The 26,170-nt window shown below is 42.3% G+C and overlaps 1 protein-coding gene across 12 annotated transcripts in view; it reads left to right on the top strand.

The window, feature by feature from the left end:
• LOC120860387 (serine/threonine-protein kinase Nek11-like) overlaps positions 1-26,170 on the top strand; it is a 277,232-nt gene that overhangs the window by 205,075 nt on the left and 45,987 nt on the right. For 6 of the 12 annotated variants that reach the window (XM_040236197.1, XM_040236192.1, XM_040236190.1 and 3 more), the window contains 2 exons: positions 3,368-3,428; positions 22,540-22,636. In XM_040236197.1, the coding sequence (XP_040092131.1) occupies positions 3,368-3,428; positions 22,540-22,636 (158 nt within the window). Of the gene's footprint in view, positions 1-3,367; positions 3,429-22,539; positions 22,637-22,751; positions 24,104-26,170 lie in introns of those variants that run through there. The other 6 variants (XM_040236195.1, XM_040236193.1, XM_040236196.1 and 3 more) reach the window with 4 other exon arrangements.

Here is a 26,170-nt window from a genome sequence, read left to right as displayed (position 1 = left end):
CTTCCTGCAGTCCTCTCTCTGGTTCTTGCTGTTTCTGTTGCATTGGTTCAACTCAGGTGCTTCCAAGACTTTTCACGCTGTGAGTGAGTGAGCACAGTGAGTGTCTCTGTCCTGTGTCCACCCTGTCCTTTTCTACTGAACTCTCTTTCTGACTGTATTTCCAGTGAGCCATATACTATAGTAAAGGCTTTGTATTACTTCATGTGTCTCATAAGAGCCCTGAAATGGAAACTGTAATTCTCATCACTTTAATTAAGGAAACTGAGGCTCAAAGGGGTTAACTTGACCAGGCCACAGGATTAAGAAGCAGCATGCTTTCGAAAAGCTCCATTCCTCCATGTCCCCAGGAATGAAATACTTTGAGTAGGGGAGAACCCAGAGTTCAGGCCATTCTTCTATTTTCCTTCCTTGCAAATCACAGAAGTTGAGGTGACCCAAACAGATGAGACTTAGTGTTTGTCATATGCCAGGGTCTGTGCTGGTGCTGGGATATAAATGTAGAAAATATAGTGTTTGGTCAGTGACCTCAAAGTCCTACTTCAGTTATCTTTCACTGTACAACAAAATGCCCTGAAACTTAGTGGCTTAAAATATGATTTCTTGTTTCTAATAACTCTGTGTTTCCAGGGCTGCATGTGACAGCTCTTCTGCTCCATGTGATGCTGAGTCCCTCCTGAGGCTACATGTAGCTGAGAACTTGTCTTGGGGGTCCACAGTGGCCTTACTCCTACGGCCAACGGTGGTGCTGGCTGTTGGCTGGGGGGTCTCTGTTTTCCTCCTGTGGCTTTTCATGTTCCAAGGGCTCTCCCCAGGGGATCTCTCTAGGAAGACATCCTGGACTTCTTCATGTGATTGGTGGCTGCCAAGAGTACAAAACAGAAGCTACATGCCTCATGAAGCCTAGTTGTAGAAGTCACAGCATTACTTCTGCATCTTTCTGTGGCCCCAAAGCAAGCTACGGGCCCAGCCACAGGGGTGAGAGAAGATCGCCCCTTCTTGATGTGAGGAAGGGCATAGAAGCATGGGGATGGGAGAGTGGTTGCAGCCACTTTGAAAGCAATCTACTACGCTTTTCTGTGCCTATGGCTCAGATGCACAGGAAAATAGGGTTTGAGAGCTGGAAGGCTTTTTAACCATCATCTGATTTAGCCTCTAATATCACAAGCTGGAATCAAGATTACCCAGAGAAATATCAGTACCCTCAGACATGCCACTCTAATGGCAGAAAGTGAAGAGGAACTAAAGAGCTTCTTGATGAGGGCAAGAGAAGAAAGTGAAAAGCCTGGCTTAAAACTCAACATTCAAAAAACTAAGATCACGGCATCCAGTCCCATCACTTCATGGCAAATAGATGGGGGGAAAGTGGAAACAATGTCAGATTTAATTTTCTTGGGCCCCAAAATCACTGTGGCTGTTGACTGAAGACATGAAATTCAAAGATGCTTGCTCCTTGGAAGGAAAGCTATGACAAATGTAGACAGCATATTAAAAAGCAGAGACATCACTTTGCCAACAAAGATCTGTAGAGTCAAAGCTGTAGTTTTTCCAGTAGTCATGTATGGATGTGAGAGATGGATCATAAAGAAGGCTGAGTGCTGAAGAATTGATGCTTTTGAACTGTGGTGTTGGAGAAGACTCTTGAGAGTCCCTGGGACAGCAAAGAGATCAAACTAGTCAATCCTAAAGGAAATCAACCCCGACTATTCATTGGAAGGACTGAAGCTGAAGCTGAAGCTCCAGTACTTTTGGCCACCTGATGCAAAGAGCTGACTCATTAGAAAAGACTCATGCTGGGAAAGTGAGGGCAAAAGGAGAAAGGAGAGGCAGAGGGTGATGGTTAGATAATATCACCGACTCAGTAGACATGAGTTTGAGCAAATTCTGGGAGATGGTGAAGGAGAGGGAAGCTTGGCATACTGAAGTCAGTGGGGTCACAAAGACTCACACACAACTTAGCACCTAAAAAACAACAATAATCACAGATGCAGAAACTACAACCTGGGAAGTCAAGCTACTTGGCCTCGACCAGCAGTCAGTGGAGCAGCCAGGCTTGGATCCAGCTTGTCTGGGTGGCACCATTACTTGCATATGCAGATGTGTGCTTTGCTTTGCTTCCTGTAGAGGATGTCTCTGCCAAGTTCCTGTCTCAAGACTGCTCCTGTTAAGTTTGGAGACCACAAGAGTATAGAAGAAGGGAGGGACCTGTTTTTCTTACTTCTGTTTCTGTGCCTGATACCTGCCTCCCTGTTCCTGGGCTGCACACTGGAGTGTTCAATTAGTGCTTTGGCCTTGTTGACCAACACTCACCAGGGATACCTTCTTCATTACTCTTCTTTCATTTGAGAAAATGAAGCAATGCAGAGTTCTACCACATGCATAAAAAGTGGCTGCCCAACCCCCACCACATGTTATAAAATGAAACCCAACACATTTACAGAATATTTTAGGGTATTCTATTATACTACAGGGCTTCCCTGATGGCTTAGATGGTAAAGCGTCTGCCTGCAATGCAGGAGACCTGGGTTTGATCCCAGGGTTGGTAAGATCCCCTGGAGAAGGAAATGGCAACCCATTGCAGTACTCTTGCTTGAAAAATTATACTACAGTGCATTTTTCTAAAATCCACAATTACTACAATATGAAATGTGTAGCTTGTTTTGAAATAGAGTAGGTGAGCCATAAATTATTAATTTCTCTCAATATAACAAACCTGAAAATAATTAAGATCTTACATTCCCCTGATCATTTTGATGCTGCTTTGGATATTTCCAGCCTTAGATGTTTATTTTGCACTAAAGATGGTATTTGTTATCAAGTGCAGCTCTGGGATTCTCCCCCTCAAAATCCTCATGGGAGTGCTTGACTCTTATTGAGAGTTAAATAAGAAGTACAATTCTTAGACTTATGACACCTTGAAGACCATGGATTTCCAAAGAAGAATGGTAGAGATGCTGTCTAGAAAAAAATGTTCCCTTGATTTCTGTGGTATTTAATATAGATTGAATGAAACCTTTTTCTCTTCATTCTAAAGTATTTAAATAAATAATATTTATTATAAAAATTTACAAAAGACAGAAGCACACAAAGGAGAAAATAAATATATCCCCTTAACTGCACCTTATAGTCACACTGCTGTTAACATTTTTAGTGTATGCTCTTCCTATCAGAGAGATAGACAATAGACACTAATATATAGATTGCCAAGAACGAGAAGATGTGGCAACACATATAGAGTTTGCTTTTCAAAAAATGCAATCATACAATAAGTTTGCAACTAGGTTTTCATGCGTTTTCTCTTGCCTACATGTAGCGAGGACATTTTTCCACATTTACCACCCAGAGAAATAAATCTCTCTTGTTCTGACAGGACAGTGATGCTGAAGCTCTGGCCAGGTGTTTGGAGCATGTGCTGGGCTGCACCACTCTAGGTGAGTAAGCCTCTTCAGATTCCAAAATATACTGATACCTACTGAATCTACTGGAATATCCAACAAGTAGAAAGCATAGATATTTTAGTCTAACCTCCTCATTTGACAGATGAGACAGGCCAACAGAGGTTGAATGTCTGGCCCATGGGCCAGGAAATGCAAAGAAGAATTGTTTATCCTTGTTCAGTGACCCTGGGTGTCCAAGGATGAAATTGTTAAATTCAGTGGTCCACTGTGATCCAGTGGTGGTCTGAGTGAGTGAGTGAGTGAGTGAAGTTGCTCAGTCGTGTCCAGCTCTTTGAGACCCCATGGACTGTAGCCTACCAGGCTTCTCTGTCCATGGAATTTGCCATGCAAGAATACTGGAGTAGGTTGCCATTTCCTTCTCCAGGGGATCTTCCCAACCTAGGGATTGAACCCAGGTTTCCGGGATTGCAGGCGGATGCTTTACCCTCTGAGCCACCAGGGAAGTGGTGGTCTAGGAGGATGCAATAATAGGTTTCACAGGTTTTCTGGGAGAGGAATCTTTCTACCTCACTGGTCCTGTAGAAACACTACGTTCATTCAAGCTGAAAGTATCATTATTCTGAAGGTCAGCCAATTACTGGAAGAGATTTGGTCTGAAAAACAGAGCTAAAATTTCTTTAGCATTGTTGGTCTTGATGAATGGGATTGCTGTGCTTCAAAGATAAAACCCTATTTCTTATTTTCTTCCTTTTTTAACCCGACAAACCCAGCCGGGATCCCTTCCAGCACTGATGATAATTGTCACCTGACAGAAATAGGATATCAGAGGATGCAGTCTGTTGTCTGCAGGTTTCGCTTGCCCAGGCGGAACCTGCCCTGGATGGACGCTCCTTCAGCCCTGAGGGCCACCTGTATGCACTGTGCCAGGCCCTTGTGTGCAGGGGCTTGAGGGGCCCCAGGTTTAGGCATTCACGAGGGCTCGGTCCCTCAGGGATGCCAAGGGATATTTTTTATAGGTCCTGGGTGAAAAGTGGTGAGATCTTTTTTCTTTGAAATTTGATGGTGAATTTTTATTTAAAATTTTTTAATTGTGTGACCAAAAGCAGTCCCTTCAAAAGGAATCACAGGAATAAAGATGAAGTTTTCATGTGTGCCAGCATTCACAAATATTTTGTTAGGCGTGTATGCACAGTTTATAGCCTTTTTCTAGCTTCTTCCACATCTGTATGTGAGAAGCCTCACTCATAACACAGCTCCCTGGTTTTTTCTCCTGGTCATCATCCTGTGACCTGTTTAGTTGTCCAACAGTAACACTATGAGGTGCATTTATCCCAGGTTTCAAATTAGCAGACCAGGCAAGCTGTCCTTTGGCGAAGCACTCTCTGTCTCTCTGGACCTCAGTTAGACTAGCTCAGTAATTTTCAAATTGGGTTCCTTGGGGATCTGCCGAAGCTAGCAAGGAGCAGGGGGACCCTGAGAAGCACTGGGACAGAAGCCCTGTCTAACATAGACCTTGGTACAAAAGAGGCCCTTAACAAATATTTTTAAATATTTTAAGAGAAATTAGATGCAGACTCTGCTCCTTTCCCAGCTTCAACCAAAATAGTTTCACTCTTATCTGTTTTATAAATTAGATTTCAACATAAGATTGTGTCTTAAAAAAAGATTCCACTGCAAAAAAATAAAATGCTGGATTGGATAGATGATATCTAAATTCCCTTCAAGACTGTATGACTTTATAAGTGAGCATTAGAACTTGGAATAAAAATACACATTCATCTCTGCTAGGAGTGCCACCAAAGTGACAGCAATGGAATAAAGCAGATATAAACCTTCAGAATGGACTTCTCTGGTGGCTCAGATGGTAAAGCGTCTGTCTACAATGCGGGAGACCTGCGTTCAATCCCTGGGTTGGGAAGTTCCCTGGAGAAGGAAAAGGCAACCCACTCCAGTACTCTTGCCTAGAAAATCCCATGGACTGAGAAGCCTGGTGTCCATGGAGTCGCAAAGAGTCGGACACGACTGAGCGACTGCACTTCACTAAACCTTCAGAAACAAAGGGAACCAGAGAAGAGGTGGGAGCAAATGAGGGCTATTAGTGACTTTGAGAATACAGAAAGCAGATGGGTGAGTGGTGAGTAATTTAGAAACAGGGAAAGGTGAAAGCTAAACTCCTAAGTGTGTGTAGGAAGGCGGACAGGGAGGAATGGCCTGCCAGACACAGATATGAGGGGCAGCAAGCCTCAGAAACACCTGTCTGGGGAGGTGCTCATTGCAGATGAGAGTATGATGGCTTTCTGGATTCCAGGAGCTTCTTTGCCATTACACAGGAGCCATGAAAAACATCCCCTCATGCGGTCTCATTGGGCATGAGATTGCTCAGGTAGACAGTAGTTGCTTTGCTCTAACTGCACTTTGGAGATATGTCAACCACAGTCACAGTTAGAGCTTATTAACAGTCATGGCTTTTGATATATGTCTGAATGTTAACAGGATCCAAGGGGCAATAGAAGCTTCGGTATGTCAGAGTATAAGCCCTGTCACTTAAATGGGAGCCCTCCGTGACTGACAGTGAATGCAATTGTGTGGTGGTTCTATAGATCTCAAACTACTGCACAATCGCACTCATCTCACACACTAGCAAAGTAATGCTTAAAGTTCTCCAAGCCAGGCTTCAGCAGTACATCAGCTAAGAACTTCCAGACATTCAAGCTGGATTTAGAAAAGGCAGAGGAACCAGAGATTAAGTTGCCAACATCTGTTGGATCATAGAGAAAGCAAGAGAGTTCCAGAAAACATCTACTTCTGCTTTATTTACTATGCCAAAGTCTTTGTGTGAATCACAGCAAACTGTGGAAAATTCTTCAAGAGATGGGAATATCAGACCACCTGACCTGCCTCTTGAGAGATGTGTATGCAGGTCAGTAAGCAACAGTTAGAACCAGACTTGAAACAATGGACTGGTTCCAAATCGGGAAAGAAGTATGTCAAAGCTGTATATTGTCACCCTGCTTATTTAACTTATATGCAGAGTACATCATGCGAGATGCCAGACTGGATGAAGCACAAGTTGGGATCAAGACTTATGGGAGAAATATCAATAACCTCAGATATGCAAATGACACCACCCTTCATGGCAGAAAGTGAAGAGACTGAAGAGTCTCTTGATTAAAGTGAAAGAGAAGAGTGAAAAAGCTGGCTTAAAACTCAACATTCAAAAAATGAAGATCACGGCATCTGGTCCCATCACTTCATTGCAAATAGATGGGGAAACAATGGAAACAGTGAGAGACTTTTTCTTGGGCTCCAAAATCACTGCAGATGGTGACTGCAGCCATGAAATTAAAAGATGCTTGCTCCTTGGGAGAAAAGTTATAACCAACCTAGACAGCACATTAAAAAGCAGAGACATTACTTTGTCGACAAACATCCATCTAGTCAGAGCTATGGTTTTTCCAGTAGTCATGTATGGATGTGAGAGTTGGACTGTGAAGAAGGCTGAGCGCTGAAGAATTGAAGCTTTTGAACTGTGGTGTTGGAGAAGACTCTTGAGAGTCCCTTGGACTGCAAGGAGATCAAACCAGTCAATCCTAAAGGAAATCAGTCCTGAATATTCATTGGAAGGACTGATGCTGAAGCTGAAACTCCATTACTTTGGCTACCTGATGCAAAGAACTAACTCATTGGAAAATACCTCGATGCTCAGAAAGATTGAAGGCCAGAGGAGAAGGGGACGACAGAGGATGAGATGGTTGGATGGCATCACTGACTCAATGGACATCAGTTAGAGCAAGCTCCGGGAGTTGGTGATGGACAAGGAGGCCTGGTGCACTGCAGTCCACGGGGTCACAAAGAGTCGGACACGACTGAGCGACCGAACTGAACTGATGATTGACACACTTCACTCACAGGCAGCATCAGCCTGTGCAATGGCATATCCAGTTGCCCATTGAGCATGCCAGGTCTTAATTATCTTCCACAAACATTTTCAAGAGCTTCTGCCAAACCTGGACAAGACAGGAGGAACAACAGATGCAAATATCCTTCTGGTTCTTTGGACCAAATATGTTGTAACTGTTGCCCTGAAGATGCTACTGGCAGCAGTTTACTCCAGACCATTTGATTTCCATGTGAAACAGGGGCAGGGATGCCTCCCCTTCCTGTGTCCCTGGAGAGTTGAGAGGTTGGAGAAGAAAACATTTGTGGAGCTTCAAGGGATCCCCAATTAGAAGGTGGCTTTTTGAATTTCAGGTTTAGTATCTGAGTCTCCTGAACACATCAAGGTCAGGTTACAGCCTTTAAACCAGTAGTTCTCACACTTAAAACAAGCATCCGAATCACTTAAAGGCCTTGGGAAGATGCAGGTGCACTGTGTGCCTTAGAATTTGTTTCTAACAAGTTCCCAGGTGATGCTGATATTCTGGATCCAGACCATACTTTGAAAGCCATGGATTTAATGCCCTTAAGCCCTGAGATTCTTATCCTGCACACCCACCCTAATTTATAATTCAAACAAAATGCAGCAGCTGCTGCTGCTGCTTAATTCAAACAAAATGCTACTAAAACTAAAAATATATATATTTGTTAAAATTACAGAGGACTTGATTATAAGCCAAAATGAAAATAGCTTCTTCTAGGAATTTTCTTCTTTTTATAGTGATGTCAGTGTCTGCTGGGCTATCTAGCACTGTATACAAGAGTTACTGAGCTTTGTTGGAACCAAATTGTATTTTTTCATCATCCTAAGCATCTGTGTCAGACATTTAGGGGGTTCGAGGCACTGTATGAAGATTCAGATGTTGAAACCTATTTGCAACATGGTCCCAGCCACCAAGTGTGGTCCTGGATAGACCAGCACAAAGCTTTGTAACAGTGTCACCCACTTGGTGCTTCTTGGTGCTTCTTTTTGTAACAGTGTCACCCACTTGGTGCTTCTTGTATGCATGGAGGACATACCCTCCCAAATGGAGGCACCTCGTTTCTGAAGCCCTCAATTCCCCTCAAAGTTCCCTGTGGAGTACAAGAAGGCAAGGCCAGTCATGAACAGAATGCTGAGGGATCCTAGGTAGAATTAGGTGAGGAAAGGAGAACAAAACACTTTTTAAGGGAATAGGAAAGGCCAGAAATGCCTGGGGTGTCTGGGGGACAGCCAGAGATGCAGGCAACAGCCATTTCACTGAGGGCAGATGCTTCAAAACATGAAGCTTCTATGGTTGAAATGTGCTACCTATCTCCCCACCTCTCCTTTCTTCCCTACTGTGTTTATAACACACATATGATTAGCCAGGTATCACAGAATGATGGAGAAAACAGTGTCCCTCCCTTGATGAGCTCCCAGTCTAGTGAGGAAGCAGGTAATTACAGGGCATTGTGAAGAGGACAACACATACTGGGAACAAGGGAGGTGGGTAGGAGGGGTCCACTCTGGATATGCAGCTGGAGCAAAGCTCTACAGAGGAGGAGAAGGCTTATGATTGCCCAGGTCCATGAGGACCAGGACAAGATCTTATTCACATCAGTGTTTTCAGAATCTGGCACATAGCCTGGCACACAGAATTTTCAAGAATCATTAGATGAATGAATGGAAAGGTAAGTAGAGTAGCCAAGTGGTCAGAAAGAGGAAGTGTTCCCTACAAAGGATCAAGCACTAGAGGGCTCAGAAATATGAAATAACTGGGTGTATCCATGGAACTGTCAAGAAGGCTGGTGCTGCTTCAGTGTAAGGTGTGAGGAAGGGATCAACAAATCTGGATGCACAGGACCAAGCCCGTGGGGAACCTTGGTGCCAGGTTAAGAATCTTGAACTTTATTGTGTGGACTAGGGTACCACTGGTTCTTAAGCGTGGTCAGAAAAAAAATCAGCTTTAACAAACAATAAGGAGGATGTTTTGAAAGAAGTGACTTGAGATGGGGGACTGATTATGGGCTTTCATTCCACAGACAACACATGGTGTTGCTATAGTAACTGTTCAGGCCCATCACTAGCCAGTAAAGGCCAAAGATGACCTCTGCTTTCCTTTATTTTTATTTTTTTTTTGAAAATTCTGTCTCTGTGTTTCTTAGTAACCAGATTAGGAACCGAGGCAACAAATGAGGTTTAGCCCTTTTAACAACTAGGACATTGTACTTCTATATAGAGAGAAGTCATCAGCAGAATGATACAAGTCGGGTGAACTATTTATAAAAAGGCTTGTTTTGTACCTCCAAGCAGGATGTTGTCACAGAAGTCATTAGAACACAAGAGATGCTTCCAAACCTCACTCCCCATTATGATTTCTTTAGTGTGTTAACGTGTCTGATCAGTTTGGCTTTTTGAAATTCGTTACCCTTCAGTTCTTCCATTGAACGTTGGTAATTACTGTTTAATCTCCACTAAACAATATGACTGATAGAGACCAGAGAAGACATCAGGGCTTTGGAATCCCTTCAAAACTTCCTTTGCTTAAGCTCTTCAGACTCTAAGCTGTTAAATGTAGGGATGACTAACAGCCATTTAACCTTGTACTGTTGTGTTTTTCACCTTGACAGAAAAGAGTTTCATGTAATAATTAGAGTGTTTTCAACATAGTGTCTTATCTTTGGCTACTGACACTTTGAAACCACCGCAATTTGGAGGAGAGGAGGGATATTTTGGATTAAAAACCACTTGGATCATTTTGATGTACATGTGCAAAACTTGCCACTATCCCTTCTGTCTTTATAGATTTATATCTGATAAAAAAATTAATAGTTTCTAGAAGTTCTTTGAAACTTGAAAGATTAAAATAGATTCAAAATTGGTCGTGATTTATAGAGAACCTGCTATATGTCTGCTACCATGCCAGGCACATTCATTTGGCATGTGTGTGGTGATGGGAAGGAGGTAGAGAAAGGCTTTGTAATTTAAATACTTTCCTAAAACAGTACTATTAATCACTCTTAGTAGCATCTTCTTAGCAAAGAACTTTCTGTATTTTCCTATTGTCTACAAAAAAGTTCCAGGAATCAAGTTTACCTAGCTAAGAAAGAAACTCAGCAGTCATTTATTCCTTGATTACTTGCACATTAGGATTTCATCAAAGTTTATATACTTTGTAGAGGAATAGTAGTAGATGGCAATGATGTGTTAGGTCTGGATCCTGCCATTAAAGGCTTAAGAGAAGAACCAAGACAAGGGCCTAAATAACTATGTAACAAGATAATAAGAATTCAGAAAATGGGGGAATAACTTTTAGTTGGGGGATGGAGCCAGCAAGGTTGTTTCAAGGAGAAGACAGCATCTGAGACTGTTCATGATGTGAGGATAGATGTGGCCATGAAAAGATGGAGAGGAAGGCCCCGCAGGCGGAAAGGACAGGACAGGGAGAAACAGAGCCAGGAACAGGTAGAAGGAACAGGCTGACTGACAATGGCGAGCAGTTCAGACCGTCACACTGGTGAATATGGCATGAACTGTCTTGGTAGCTACTTTTTATTATTTTTCCTAAGCAAAGTCTTTTCTTTGTAAAAGGTAGTTATTAGGATCTTTAATATCCCATGCTCTTTTATGTGGAAATAGTCACTGCCATTGCACTTGACTTAGTGTTCAATGTATTAAGCTGAATTATTACAAAAATATTAATACCCCCTTTTCTATCATATGTGTAGCAAAATTTCCCTAGTCTGTTTTATGTATCTTAATTCTGTTTATTGTCTCTTTTGGATTTTTGGTGGGGGAATTTTTTATTTTTTAAGTAGGCAAAGGTTACTTGACTTTTATATATTCTAGCTTTTCTGGGTTTTTTAAAGTTTTTCAGCTTAATTTTTTCAAATATTGTTGGTATACAATAAGTTTTTCAGGTGTACAACATAGTGATCAGTATTTTTATTTATTCCCTTCTTTCTTCATTGAAGTATAGTTGATTTACAATGTTATGTTAATTTCAGGTACACAGCACAGTGATTTAGATTTTAAATTCTTTTCTTGTAGGCTATATTGAGTATAGTTCTCTGTGCTATTCAGTAGGTCCTGTTGGTTATCTATTTTATATATAGTAGTGTGTATGCGTTAATCTCAAATTCCTAATTCATTCCTCCTCCACTGTTTTTTAAGAGTGTTTTCAATATAGCCTCCTAAATTTCATTCTAGAATTGCTATTGTCTTATTTTACATACTTGAGGTTTTTACACAAATAAAATCTATTTTTTCCATTTAAGTTATTTTTTATATTCCAACTCTGGATATTATTTAATTCTGCCTCTATTTTTGGCCTACTGATCTAGCTTCTTAATCCTCTATCAGTACTAGAGTGTTCTCATTACACTGCCTTTGTGGAATGTTTTAATGTCTGATAAGACATTCATCTTCTAATTTTCATATTTTTTTCAAATATTCCTATCCTCTCACATGCATTTTCTCACATGAGTTTTAAGATTTTTTATCTATCTCCAAAGGACATCTACAAAATGTAGATGTCTATTAAGGTCTTTACAAAAACTTAGCAACATAGTTCTACAGCAAACATGAAATAGAAATATTCTTCATATATTAGTTTCTTATCCTGACCCTCTGTAAAAACTCCGTGCTTAAACTGTGGCTATATTAACGACTACTCAGAAACACACTGGCAGAAAACAGCAATAGTCCTCTGTACCTCTCGTGGTTTCTGTGGGTCATGAATCCAGGGGCCGCTTGGCTGTGGAGTGCTGGTTCAGGGTCTTCCTCGAGATTGTAGTCAGATGTCCTTAGGACAGTGATCATGGGAAGACTTGACTGGAGCTGGAGGACACCTCTTGGCAACTCACTCACTCACTCACTCGCACTGCAAGTTGCCTGGGGCCTCAGCTCCCCTCCACATGCGGCTCCTTAGGGCAGCTTGAACATCCTCAAGGCTACAAATGATGGTCGTGGAGCGTGGCTGCCAGGCTCCCCCGGCTGGAGCCCCACCCGTGTCTGCATGGCCTTCTCAAGCTCCACTCCTCCTCCATGCAACTTCTGATAGTAAGTCTGGGGAGCACCTCAGGGGCTGGCCGTGTGCCTGCTCCCTGATGGCGCGGAGGCTGGGAAGTGACCTTCTGGCATCTATAGCTGCTTTTGTGGGTGCTCGACTCTGTCTCATGAAGAAGAGGATTCTCTTACACAGGAAGGGGGAATGTGAAGTCTAGAATAATGACTGTGTACTGTAGTAATGATAAGGCTAGACCTTAAAAGTGCCTAGACATGTGGAGGAGAGATGGCCTGGGCAGTGTCCTGTGGATACAGCCCCTCTTTTGTCTTTCACAGGAGTAGGTGATCAGCAACAGGGGGAGGCGGGGTATTCTTCAGTTCTTTTCTGTGCTGCTGACTGCAGAAGAAGCTGTTTGCTTCGGCAGCAGTTGTCAGGATTGATGCTGTATGGAAAGGTAAGAAGCTGTCCAGTGTGCTCTCCTGAATAGATGCCAACAGCAGTGCCAGCTGGCAATAGACTCCATGAAATGCCTACCTGCAGAAGCGGAAAACCTTGTCCTGAATCTGCTCCACTGAATGTCCAGCTGAGACTTGAATTCCACACCATCAGCTTAGAAGGGGTGAAAGGGACACGGTCTCTTGTCATCCCTCTTGGCCCCAGAAGAGGCTCAGTGATCCTCCTGGGAGTGTGTGCAGGCAGCACAGATGGCCCCTGAAGTGCCTTCCAGAGAGAGGTGGGTGTTCGAGGCCCAGCAAATGACAAGTCATCCTGGCCATTTGAACTTCAGACACAGCTCATTCTCAAGGGGGCAGTGTCAAGCTATTCTATCAGCAGTGATTATGCACCAGACCAGTTGCTTTTTGAGGCCACTCTTGTTGGGTCAGTAAAGCTGTGTCACTGACAGAAGCCTGTCCACCCATTTTTCAGGGTAGAGGGTTTCTTATCCAGTTCATTTAAAAGTTTTATTAGTTTATTTATGTGAAAAGTTGGAAATGTAAGCCTGCGTTACAAATGATGACACATATATCAAGTATTTTCTGACATAAACCATCATAGGGCTCACAGAGCAATATCAGACACACTTCATGTTTTCAGGGAACTTCTGGGTTTATCGTTATCTCTAGACCACATAACTAGAACTCCAGGCAGGAAGTGATGAACTCCACTTGAGAACCTGATCACTGGGTACCACCCCTAGAGATTCTGATTCAATAGATTTGTGTGGGCCCCAGAAATCTGCATCTCTAACATTTTCCCCCATGATACTGATGCTGCTGGTTCAGAGACTTTGAGACCACTGGGCTCTCACTTCCAGCTAAGGCTTTATAAAGAAAATGCTTATATTCGATTTTTAGATTTTCATAAATTGAATGAAGTTTTTACTAAAGGTGCCTCACATTGCATCTTTAATGTATTTGTGACCCCCTTGAAAACAGTGTTAATTACAACCTAGAATAAGTTTGGCTTTCAACATCTAGGTAAAACGAACCTGAAAGATTAAAATATTTTTTGACCCAGCAAGTCTGTGTCTAGGGATTTATCTTAAAGGAATAATCAGAGTTTTGTGTAAAGAGAAATATATACAAAGACTCTCAGGGCAGTGTGGTTTACAGTAGTAAAAATTGAGAGTCAAAATAAATGCCTAGCAGTAAGGGCTAATATGTCTTCTAGAATAAAGAAGTTCTTCTCAGTTTATTAAAAATGATGATGTAGTTACATATTCATTGGGATGAGAGGTGTTATTAAGAAATAAACTATAGTTGATACACACACATGCACACACCAGAAATACCACAGTGATACTAATGGTTCTCTGAGGGACTTTTCCCTTCCATGTTTTCTAATTTATCCACAATGACCATGGATGACCTCTGTGATTCTTTTCTGTTGAAAGAAGAGGGGAGTGCTGATGTACTTACCTTAAACATTTGAGTCAGTTTGGTAGCCAGCTCAATCTTCTGTTACAGAAAAACAGATTTTGTTTCTAAAGCTGATTCTCCACGTAAGCACCCCAGAATAATGAAACTCCCAAACGCTGGCTACTGTGTCCTCAAGGTAAGCACAGCTGAAAAAGTTAGAGTCTGGCCTCCACAAACCTCTTACCCTGATGGCACATTTAATTGCTCTGCCTCAATCCTAAAATAGACACTCCCTCTTTTTTTTTTTTTTTTTAAGTTGAAAGGTACTATTCTTAGAGGCCTCTTCTGATGTATTCAAAAGAAAATGACCATTTGCAAACCCCTGAACTCCTGTTGTTTTTAATCTTCCATGCAATTCTGTTGAATATTTGTTGTGTGAAATAACTGTGTAATAAAAATAGAAAGTTTATTTCCTATCTTCTGGTATTTATCATCTCCCTGTGAGTAGCAGGTTTCCTCTCCAAGCCGGCCCACTTTTTTTTTCCCAACTAATTAATTTTGGTAGAGGCAGTGGGGTGCTATTTATTTATTGAGAAACTTCCCTGTGCAAAGCAGTAGGGTGAGGGCCAGGGGGCCAGGGAGGCAGCGTACATGTACTGACAGCAACATACTTTTATATAGATCATTGCATTCAGGCTTTGCTAAAGCCCTAAAATGCAGATTTATTTTTGTACAGGTGAGGAAACTGAGTCACAGAAGTTTTGTAACTGATCAAACATCACAGAGTCAGGACCTAGACCACAGTTGCCTAAGGCAGCTCATGCACTCATCCTTATGTGCCCCGGCTCCCTTCCTACTGGAAACATCTGGAGATGGTTCTCTCCTGGGCCATCTTCTTCCCTTCCGCATGTCTGCTTTCTTCTCCAGCCTCCTCCTGGGGTTTGGCTGGGACTCAGCTGCTGCTGCAGGGTTGGCAACAACTTCCTTAGCTGCTGACTTCTGCCCTGTTCCTATAGAAACAGTTCTCTGAGGGAGCTAGGGATGGTGATAGGGTTGGGGGAGGTTACATTGTCATTTTTATTATCATTCATCAAATACTCACTGTGTTGAGGGCTTCAAGACAACCACCTGCATATTCTGACACCCTGAGTATTCTGTGCCCCCTGTCTGCCAGTCCCCATTCCCACATGTCATGGGTTCTTTGGGAAGAAGCCTCTGACACGGAGCTGGGTGGGAGGACATTATTCAGGATGGGCCTCTGTGGACAGGAAGGAAGGGAAGCAGGATGAGGCGGAAGAGAAGCTGCAAAGTGATGCAGGCCTGACAAGCCTTACTTGAACCCTTGTGGGGGTCAGAACTCAGGTTGTCTGTGCAAGACAAAATGATCAGGCTTTCTATCTCAACCGTGATGAGTTGTTTCATGTCAGGGGCACATGGGAAGGGCATAACTCTGTGCAATGTGGCTCTGCCACTGAGGCCGCTTCTGCAGGGATGGCAGCTGCAGTCTGTCTGTGTCCCCCACTCCCACCAGCTGGGTAACACGTCTTTCCTTGAAAGGAAATTTGGGTGCTACAACTCCACCTTTGGGTGTTGGGATAACATGGTGAAGGCAGAGACCAACCTGCTTCAAAGATTCTTAGCCCATTGTATTGACACCCTGAGGTCCAGTATCATCATGGGAGATACTCAAGGAAAGGTGTCCACAAAGATGTGGGTCAGCTAAGCTTCTCAGTAAGTGGAACTGCTCTCACAGTGTCCTGGAGGAGAAAGAAATTGTGGGCCATGAAGCTGTACCTTTGCAGTAATCTGGGCAGAGAAGGGTGTCTGTCAAGGACACCCTGAGTATTCTGTGGGCAACTGAGAGAAAGAGAGAGGTTGAAGGAGATGAGGTGAGAAGCATTCTAAACATGCTGAGCACCAAGGACAGCGTCTGTGAGGATTCCTGACTAAGCAGTGTCCCAGGAACTTAAGGGAGAGCTCATTTGCCAAAATATCCAGCCTTGCGGTGCCTGCATCATCAGCTCATTACCCATGTGGTAAGTTGTTCTGCAGGAAGTGCAAATGCAGGTTTTTGTTTTATAATCAAGGTCATTCATCCAGCAACTGGAATGAATAAAAGGAAACTTTGGAAGAAATGAGAGAAGAGTCTGCTGGTGAAAGGTCAGGATCATCAAGCTGTCACTTCTGCAGGGAAAATAGCTTTGCTATTTAAGAGAGACCATAGAAGTAGGAGGGATCCTGACAATATTACTATCATGAGCAGTGCTTTGCATTCTTAAGAAACACAGCTTCTAGTTGCTTGATGTCTCTTCAGATCATTTTGTTTTCATCTCATTGTCAAAACACTCCCATGGGGTGGTATCAAGCCTCACCAGCCAACATTTGCCAGGTGGGGATTGACTCCGGAATGATGGTGCCTAATGTTCAGTAATGCCTGTAACTTTCATTGTTGGTCCCAGCCATCTGTCTCTTCATATTTGGTCCCTTTGATTGCTCTTCATCTTGGTGGTGTGTTACCATCCCAATTAAAGTCTATAACCCTGGAGGTCTGGGGATATGTCTTACAGATCACAGAATGTTTGAATTGAAAGAAGGCCCTTAGTCTAATGAAACACTTAAATATACAGTGAGGAAACTGAAGCCCAGGGAGATGACTGGAAGACCATGCTGCTTGTGATGTTAGAGACAAATGATGACTGTGGTCCCCAAACCTGAAGGCTGGTACTTTGATTTTAATTCCTACCTATTGAACCTCTAAAATAAATACTTTACCTTATGGAACTTAAAAACTTGAGCAAATGAAACCCAAAGCAAGCAGAAGGGAGGAAATAGTAAAGGCTGCAGTGAAAATAAATGAAATAAAGAAGAGAAAAACAATAAAAAATATCAATGAGACCAAAAATTATTTCCTTGGAAAGGTGTAAAACATTGATCAATCTTTAAGAAAGACAGGAAATCAGGAATGAAGAAGGAGACATTGTTACCAACTTTAAAGAAATTAAAGGGGCAAAAAATTAGATAAATCAGATGAAAGAGCAAATTTCTAGAAAGAAGCAAATTACTGAAACTGACTCAAGAAGAGAAAAAAATCTGAATAGGCCTATAACAAGTAAGTCAAAGTAGTCATTTTAAAACTTCCAACAAAGAAAACACCAGGCCCACACTGCTTCACTGGTGAATTCCACTAAACATTCAAAGGGGAATTAATACCAGTTGCACAAACTCGTCTAAAAAACAGAATACAATAGAACATTGCCCAACTCATTCTGTGAGGCTGTTGTTTGATTCTAAAACAAAAGACAACAAGAAATAACAAACTGAACCAATATTTGTTACGGCTATATATGCAAAAATCATCAGCAAAATACTAGCGAACCAAACACAGCAATTAAAAAAAAAAGATTTTAAGGTGTTGGAAGAAGACTCTTGAGAGTCCCTTGGACTGCAAGGAGATCCAACCAGTCCATTCTAAAGGAGATCCGCCCTGGGTGTTCTTTGGAAGGAATGATGCTAAAGCTGAAGCTCCAGTACTTTGGCCACTTCATGTGAAGAGTTGACTCATTGGAAAAGACTCTGATGCTGGGAGGGATTGGGGGCAGGAGGAAAAGGGGACGACAGAGGAGGAGATGGCTGGATGGAATCACCAACTCAATGGACATGAGTTTGAGTGAACTCCGGGAGATGGTGATGGACAGGGAGGCCTGGTGTGCTGTGATTCATGGGGTCGCAAAGAGTTGGACATGACTGAGTGACTGAACTGTACTGAACTGAACTGAACTGAAAGATTATATAGATTGGCCAAGTGAGATTTATCTCAGGACTGCAAGGATAGTTCTACATCAGAAAATCAATTAATGTAATACATAGACTAAAGGGCATAGACTAAGGGACAAAAACTATATGACCATCTCAATAGATGCAAAAAAAGCGTTTGACAAAATCTAACACCCTTTCTTGATAAAAACTAGGAATACAAAGGAATTTCCTAAACCTGACAAAGAACCTCTGTAAAACTACCTACAGCAGCATTAGCCATAACACTCATTTTGTTTGTTCATTTATCTTTTGTTGTGGAAACAATCCAACTGTCCAACCGTTGAATGAATATATATATACATATATATATATACACACACACAATGGAATATTATCCATCCATAAAAAGGAGGTCCTGACACAGGCTACAATGTGGATGGGCTTGAAAACATGATGCTCAATGAAATAAGTCAAGCACAAAAGGACACATATTGTGTGCCACTTATATGAGTTATTTAGAACAGTAAAATTCACAGACACAGAAAGTACTTTAGATATCACCAAGGGATTGGGGAGGGGAAGAATAGTGAGTTATTGTTTAATGGTTACAGAGTTTCTGTTTGGAGTAATGAAAAAGTTTTGGAGATAGTAGTAATGGTAGCACATCGTGAATGTACTAACACCATTAAGTTGTACACTTAGAATAAGAATTTCAAAAAAAGATGAACAGGACATAATCTCTGTGGTCAAGAAGTCCGTAACTAGTTGAAAAAGGTAGGGGAGTGGAGGAGTGAAGAGTGCTGCAAAGTAAAACATGGCAAGGAGCACCTTGGCTGACTCCCAGCACAGTGGTCATATGAAGTGTGTATTCCCTCTGGGACTTTTAAACGTGGGTGACTAGAATCTAGGCCTGGTGTCAAGCCCCAGCTGCATAGGGTATTCATTGTGTGAACTGAATATCTTAAACCTTGATTTCCTCACTGAAAAATGTACCTACTTCCTGGGAACCTCCCATGAGATGATGCCCAGGGCACGGCACTTATTCACCAAAAAAGGTTTAGTCATTATGGTCAGTGCTATTGTTGTCCATGATGAATTGGAATGAATTTGCATAGAATTATTTGAGTTTTCTGTTTTGAGAAGAGCAGACTGAACTCAGGACAGCAAACATGGTATTATGGTTTACTTAGGACAGCCAGAAAATGCTCCCTTCTGTAAAAGGGCCCAAAGGAATCATTGCACATTTGGCTTTGTTCTACTGAATGTGGGGCTTCCCAGGTGGCCCAGTGGTAAAGAATCTGCCTGCAATGTAGAATACGCAGGTTCAGTCCCCGTGTCAGGAAGATCCCCTGGAGGAGAAATGGCAACCCACTCCAGTATTCTTGCCTAGGAAATCCCACGGACAAAGGAGCCTGGCAGGCCACAGTCCATGGGGTCACACAGAGTCAGACACGACTGAATGACTGACATTTTCACTTTCTTCAGTCCCTCCTCCAGAGCACACAGCCCAGGCAGGGAGTGGGTAGAAGAGGCAGGGCATGGATGCCAACTGATCTGCTGCTGCTCCCTGGCTGCAATCTCGAAGACCCCCTGGGTCTCAGCCATGTAGCACACCCCTCAGGACTTTTCTCAGAGTACATGGGACCAAGTACCTTCAGAACTTCCCACAGGAAGAATGGAGTGTTTGCAGTTTTCTCTAAAATCTATCCTCTTTGAAAAAATCACCGTAGGTATAAACTCTGTTTGGTGGACATTCCTCAGTCTTAGAAACCCTGAAAGAAGAAGAGTGATGTCTTAAGCCATGCTCCTTGTCAGGATCCACTGTTTTTAGAAAAAGCTGAAGATGAATCACAGGTGCAAGTGCATGAAAATGCTGCTGAAATTAACAAAGAAAAATAATTTAAAAACCTAACCTAGAGATTGAGGATTCATTGGTTTTTTTTTTGGATTCATTGTTTTTTAAAAAAACATCAAGACAGCAGACCTTTGGAACCAGAACTTTATGGGCATGCAATCAACACAGGGCTCCAGGCTCAGGAGGGATTTTAATAAATTCCTAATAATCTTATTTTTGAATTTATGTTTTATGAATAAAGTCTGCTGAGACAGTGGGACATATGGCAGGGTCTTGAAGCCTCCTCTGGGGCCTCCTCCCTGGAGAGAGTCCTCTGAACAACACCTCCTCCTCAACACTGCCCTCCCCCACCACTGCCACCTCTGCTGGGGTCTGGGAAAGGGAGGCCAGACATGACTTCTGGAGGGCTGGAATCAGGGGGCTTTTGGGGCTTTGTGAAGGTTTTCACTCTTCTTGAGAATAGCTAGCCCAGTTCCCAAGAGAAGATGACATGAAATAAATATCCAGTAAAAAACACCAGGACAGGTCCCTATCCTGAACCAGCTTTTCTTCTTTTTAAACAAAGAGTCCTGCATTGTCAGATAGCTCTGGACCCCACGAATTAATAGCTAGCTTGTTCACATTTGCTACTCAAAATGTGATCCCATGTCCAGCAGTACTGGTATCACCTGAGAGCATATTAGAAACGTGGGTAGGGCCTAGCAAAATCTGAGGCCCTATCCACACAGACTAAGTCAGAATCTGCATTTTAACAGGATCCCTAGCTGATTCGAATCACACATGAGTTTGAGAAGCAGTGGTCTGGAATATACTCCAAGACTCAGTGACCACCTAGTAGAGGAAGCCTCTGACTCAGCCCAGTTGTTCTTTATTGTGGTTGCTGAACATGTTGTCCTTTTCCTAGACATAAAACAACTGCTATTCCTGTTGGAAAGTGGAAGGAGAAAGGCTGGTGAATAGGAAACACTGTGAAAAGAGTTGCTCTGAGCACAAAGTTTCGCCAAGACTGTTGCTTGAAATTCTTTTTGCCCCCACCTCCACCCTTGGGCTCAAGGCTTAGCATCTTTCCCCGTGATGCTGAGGGTCTTATTGAAGTGAGCAGTAACCAGATTAAAATAAGCTGCAGCTCTGGGGAAATTGCTCTGACCTCTCCTTGCATAAACCCTAAGAACTGCCAGCTTGCTCCGGTGAGATGGGAAACATAGCCTTCCTTTCTACCTTGGAAGAACTGGGTTTTGAGCTTGCATGTTACTTGGCATGGTGTGCTTGTTGTTTTCGTAACTTCTTAGGTTCTAGAAAAGATGGTTATAAAAAGCAACCAACATGAATATGAAGTGAACCGCTCTGCCTCCCCCATCACCCCCTCACAAGAGCCTTTTCTGGGAAGCAGCAGCCTTTGGGAGAGGATGCTGCTGCGAAGCCATCTCTGGTAACAGAAACTGAGATGGGTTTCTCTCGGAGTTGAAGGGTGGCCTCCTGAGTGAGAGCAAAGGGAGCCATCAGGCCCTACTACCTGCCTATGAAGTGCCAGGCAGGACATGCACTTTACGTAGCTGATTGTAATGTGCCCTTTACAAAGTTCTCACCAGTGACTCCACATCTAGGGATGGAGCCTGAGGAAGCACCAGAGATTCTGACAAAGTGAAGCAAGATTATATTCATCTTGATGGTGGCTGTAAAAACACAAAGTTCAAAGTGGGGCTGTGTGCCCCCAGAGGAGTATACAAAGAAGGTGGGGGTAAAAAATAATAGAATTTGCATTTGGCCTTTTAAATTTAAAAATAGAGGGGAAAAGCTGTACTAATTTTGCTCCCACAAAATGGGAGTTGGCCCTCACTTCCTTGTTTGGTCCAAAAAGCAGACAGTCATGTGTGTTATGAGGGGAAAGCAGGAGTTTCACAGCATGGATACCTGCTCTAACAAAGTCACTGCATGGATATCGTTCCTAAATGAATCTTAGGACTCAAGAGTTTTCTCCTGATGGGATGAGGCGCCTTGTGGGGGCTCGAGGGCAGAATACACAAAAAGGACTCTGCCCCCCCTCTCAGGCCACATGAAGATCTGACTTTTGATGACCCAGCCCCTCACTTAGGGGCAGCCTTAGCTTCTTAATGGAAGCAATGTTGTTTCAGTGGGTGAAGTATTTCTCCCCATCAGTTCTCACCTGTTCTGTAAGAGCCTCCAAGGTATCTTGGTAAAACAAAACAAAACAAAACTGTGGCTCTCAACAGATTTCCTAACTCTGCAGCTTTCATTAACAGCTCTTTACCTCCTGAACCCAACTTTGGCCTTCTGCTCCATCCTGCTGAAGTTCAAAGCTTCAGATTACTCCCTGGTCAGCATCTTACCTTCCACTGCAAAAAAGCTAATGCTCAGATGTAAGGTTAGCATAAAGGGAAAACTAAACTTATTAGAAAAAATTTCTCAGTCATCAAAACAAATTTCATAGCTACTGAAAGATAGTGGCAAAGACTATTGATTTCCCCCCCATATAAAAAGGCCATCTTTAAAATAATGGTATTTGCTTAAATAATCCTTCCTGAAAGAGGCTTTGTCCTGGAATTCCTTGTACATATTAAAACTGTAAATAATCTTGTCATTTGGAATAAATTCTTTAATAGGCATGTCATAATTGAATTTATCTCTAATTAATATGGCATTACCTTGTGGCAGAGGTCAAATAGCTTGTTTTCTGGTTGTCCTTAACTGTTGCCTTGAAGTTGCTGAAGTGCTGATGGAGTCAGTAAGGACTGTGCATTGATTTTCAGACACAAGGACTGTCACCAGCTCAGCTCCAGACACACCCTCGGAACCAACAATTTTCAACAGTGCAATGGCCAGGACCCGGATGAAACACATGCGGGAGTAAGTAGCCTATGGCCTGACCCCTCAGAGTGTGCAGTGTGTGAGAACACATCAGTCATGTGATGCTGTCCTGCTTGGTCGCCACAGAGACCACAGCCGTGCTTTTCTATTACAGAAGCAGCAGTGAATGGAGTGTACCTAGCTCAGCTGCAGAGGCCTGAATCTGCATGGACGGCACTAGCTGTGGTCTGAACATGTTTTCCCTCAAACTCATATGCTGAAATCCTAAGCCCCAAAGGAGATGGTATTAGTAGGTGGGGGTTTGGGGAGGTACTTAAATCATGAGGGTGGGGCCCTCAGGTGTGGTATTAGTGACATACTATAAAAGAGGCTCCAGATTGATCCCAGCCCTTTCTGCCATGTGACATGGCCCTTAGCTGTGACCCAGAAGAGGGCCTCCACCAAAAGGGGGCCACATTGGCCCCTTGTTCTAGGACTTTCCAGCCTCCAGAACTGTGAGGAAAAAAAGTCTGTTGTTTACAAGCCACTGAGCACGTGCTACTTTGTTGTAGCAGACTAAGCAAACTCTGACAGCACCAAGGGACTCAGCCTCCTAATCTAACTTCTCTGCAACTCATATCTCCAGATCAAGGGTGGGAAACTCTCTTTGTAAGGGCTACATGGTGAATATTTTAGGTTTCATGGGCCAATTAGCTCTGTTACCATTACAGCTTTTGTAACACAAAAGCAGCTATGGACAATATACATTAATGAGTATGGCTGTACTTTAGTAAAATATTGTTTCCAAACTGCAGTCTGAATTTGATATAATTTTCAGGTGTCACTAGGTATTATTCTTCCTTTGATTATTTTCAACCATTTTAAAACAATTCTTAACTCACAAGATACACAAAAACAAACAGCAGGTTAGCTTTGGCCTGTGGGCTGTATGGTTTGTATACCACTCCTATAGATGTTCCAACTCAGAAACTTCTCTCTAAAATCTACTTCCTATATGGGTGCTGGTTGAATAGTTAGAAAGTTTGATAAAAATTATTTTCAGTTGATTTGCATTTATGTTGTACTTACAGTACAACACATTATCCCTCCAGGCTGATATTCGGAAACAAAGGAGAAAAAAAGTACTGAAAATTACCAAACCTCGAGCTGATAATACATTTAGATGCCTGTTGTTTTCAAGTCTTGCCTGTACCTGAGTGGTCACCTAGTAACACAGTTACCATGGCACCAAAGATCCCCAGGATCTGGAAGTGAGGGAATTTGGATGAAACTTTCCCATCTGCCCTTCCTTCCACTCATTCTTTCTGGGAGGAGATTAAGGAGAAGGCTTGCTAATCTCCCAGTCAATAATCTTCAAAGGCAAGAAAAGCAACTCACTTATTTCACCCTTAAAATTTAATAATGTGGTGTTATAGTCTTAGAGTTTTGATCTAAGACTTCATCACTTTTGCAGAGGACACAATATCTCATTTCTTAGCACATTATGAAATGGTTTAAATAATTAAAATAAAAGCAGTTTTGCTTAAAAAAAAAAAAAAAAGTAACCAAGCTGCTTTCCAGTGATTTTATTCCTGGTGTGTTGTTCACTTCTTTATGCTTGACTGAATTTGACCAAGTGCTTCCTGGCTCACTGATACAGTTTCAGCTACTCCCCCATGGATGGTACTGCTCCTCTGGCAGAATAATGTCTTATCCCCTTATATTACACATCACAAAGCCCTACACCATTCCAGAACAGGCCAAGAGGAAATTGAGGCTACAGAGCTAAGGATCTTCTGAGGATGTTTGTTTCCACAGCCAGAAAAAAAATGGGAATTGTGGGTTCTTTCACTACATGGTAATGTACTGGCTGCATCCCCAACATATGGATAGCAACTGTTGGAATTCAAAGAACAATAAATAACATTTGTCCCCAGGGAGATTATACTGTGGGGAAAGCACCGGACTTCAAACTGAAAAGCTAAATAACAGCACAGCGGTTATGTAATCAGAGGTGATGGTTAAGAAAAGTCCCCAACTGGGACCATAGCCATATGCCAAACAGAGCAGATGGTGAGAGTGTCAAGATGAGAAAGGGAATTTGAGGATGTCTCTGGGGGAAATAGGAACTTGGCCTCAGCCTTAACATAGATATAGGATTTGAAGGATAAAGAGAAGGAGGGAGCTGGAGCCCGGCAGATTTGGAGTCTGACTTTTAGTTTCACCAGTAGATGGCTTTCTGAGCTCAGGCAAGTGGTTTTTTCCCAAGGTTGAGTTCTCATCTGCAAAATTGTCATCCTATTATTGCCATAGCTGATTCCCTGGTAAGTGGACTCAGGGGTGGGGATTTCGTGCAGGGGGTAAGTGTAGGGTGTCCTGGAGGCCAACACCTGTAGGAAGGAGGGCAAAGGAAGCAGACAGTCTTGGTGGAGATCTCCACTGCTTTGGCAGAGAACTCTGAAGCTGGACCTGCCCTGCAGGGATCCACTGGGTAGAAGTGAGAGGGCTAGGCCCATACAACCCAGGTTAACCAAGCACTGGATGTGGGCCACCCTGGAAAGGGACTAAGACAAGGTGTTATTCAGCCAATGCAATCCCAAGAGGGGCTGACAGCTGACAGCAGAACCTCAAGGACATCCCCGGCAGCCAGGGAGTGCATGCAGGGCCTGCTGTGATGAGTCTGTAACTTAATGCATGTAAAATTGATACATAAAAGAGGTTCTTAAAGAAAAATCAAGTATCTGGTACCAGTCTCTAAAGGGTCAAAAAGATAGCTTTTTATTTCAAAGACTATAAGGAAGGGAACACAATGTATTATAGGGATACTAATTACATCAGGTGATTTGATTCATTTTTTTTTAACTGTCACGCCTAAGAAAAGTTGTAAGAATAGCACAATAAACCCCTATATCTGGTTCATCTAGAGTCACCAATTATCATTTTGCCACAATTACATAATTTCTTTATATCTATCTATACATATAAAGTATTATTCTTATTAGTACAGGGTAATTTGAGAATACGTTTCATTCACCATGATTCTTCACTTTTAAATATTTAAAAGTACAGCTCCTAAGAACAAGGACAGTCTTTTATATAATCACAGTAAATGGCTAAATTTAAGAAATTTCACATTGATATATTATTTGATACACCGATCCAGATCCAAATTTTACCAATTGCCCCAATAATGGCTTTTACAGCAGTTTTTTTTTTTTTTTCCTGATCCAGGATACAAACCAGGATCACAGATTGTCACATCTTTTTTAGTGTTATTTATTGTGGAACAAATCTTCAGTTACTTGTCGTCTTTCATGATACTGACATTTTTGAAGAGTACAGTCAGTTTATTTGCCTGATATTTCCTTACAGTTAGATCCAAGTTACTAACTTTTTTTATGGTATCCTATATAAGTGATTCTATGTCCTGAATTTTTTTAAACTTAAGTTTTGGAAGTTGTAGACATATATGAAAGTCATCAGAAAGTATAATTAATCCCAACAGACTCATCAACCAACTGAACAATCAACAGCTCAAGGTAAACCTTGCTTTGTCTCTACTACCATCTATTCTTCCGTGTTGCTTTTAAGAAC

This window comes from Oryx dammah, unplaced genomic scaffold (genome assembly GCF_014754425.2).
Source record: "Oryx dammah isolate SB20612 unplaced genomic scaffold, SCBI_Odam_1.1 HiC_scaffold_11058, whole genome shotgun sequence".
In the NCBI taxonomy this organism is placed as follows: domain Eukaryota; kingdom Metazoa; phylum Chordata; class Mammalia; order Artiodactyla; family Bovidae; genus Oryx; species Oryx dammah.
This window is presented reverse-complemented; position numbering and strand designations above follow the sequence as displayed.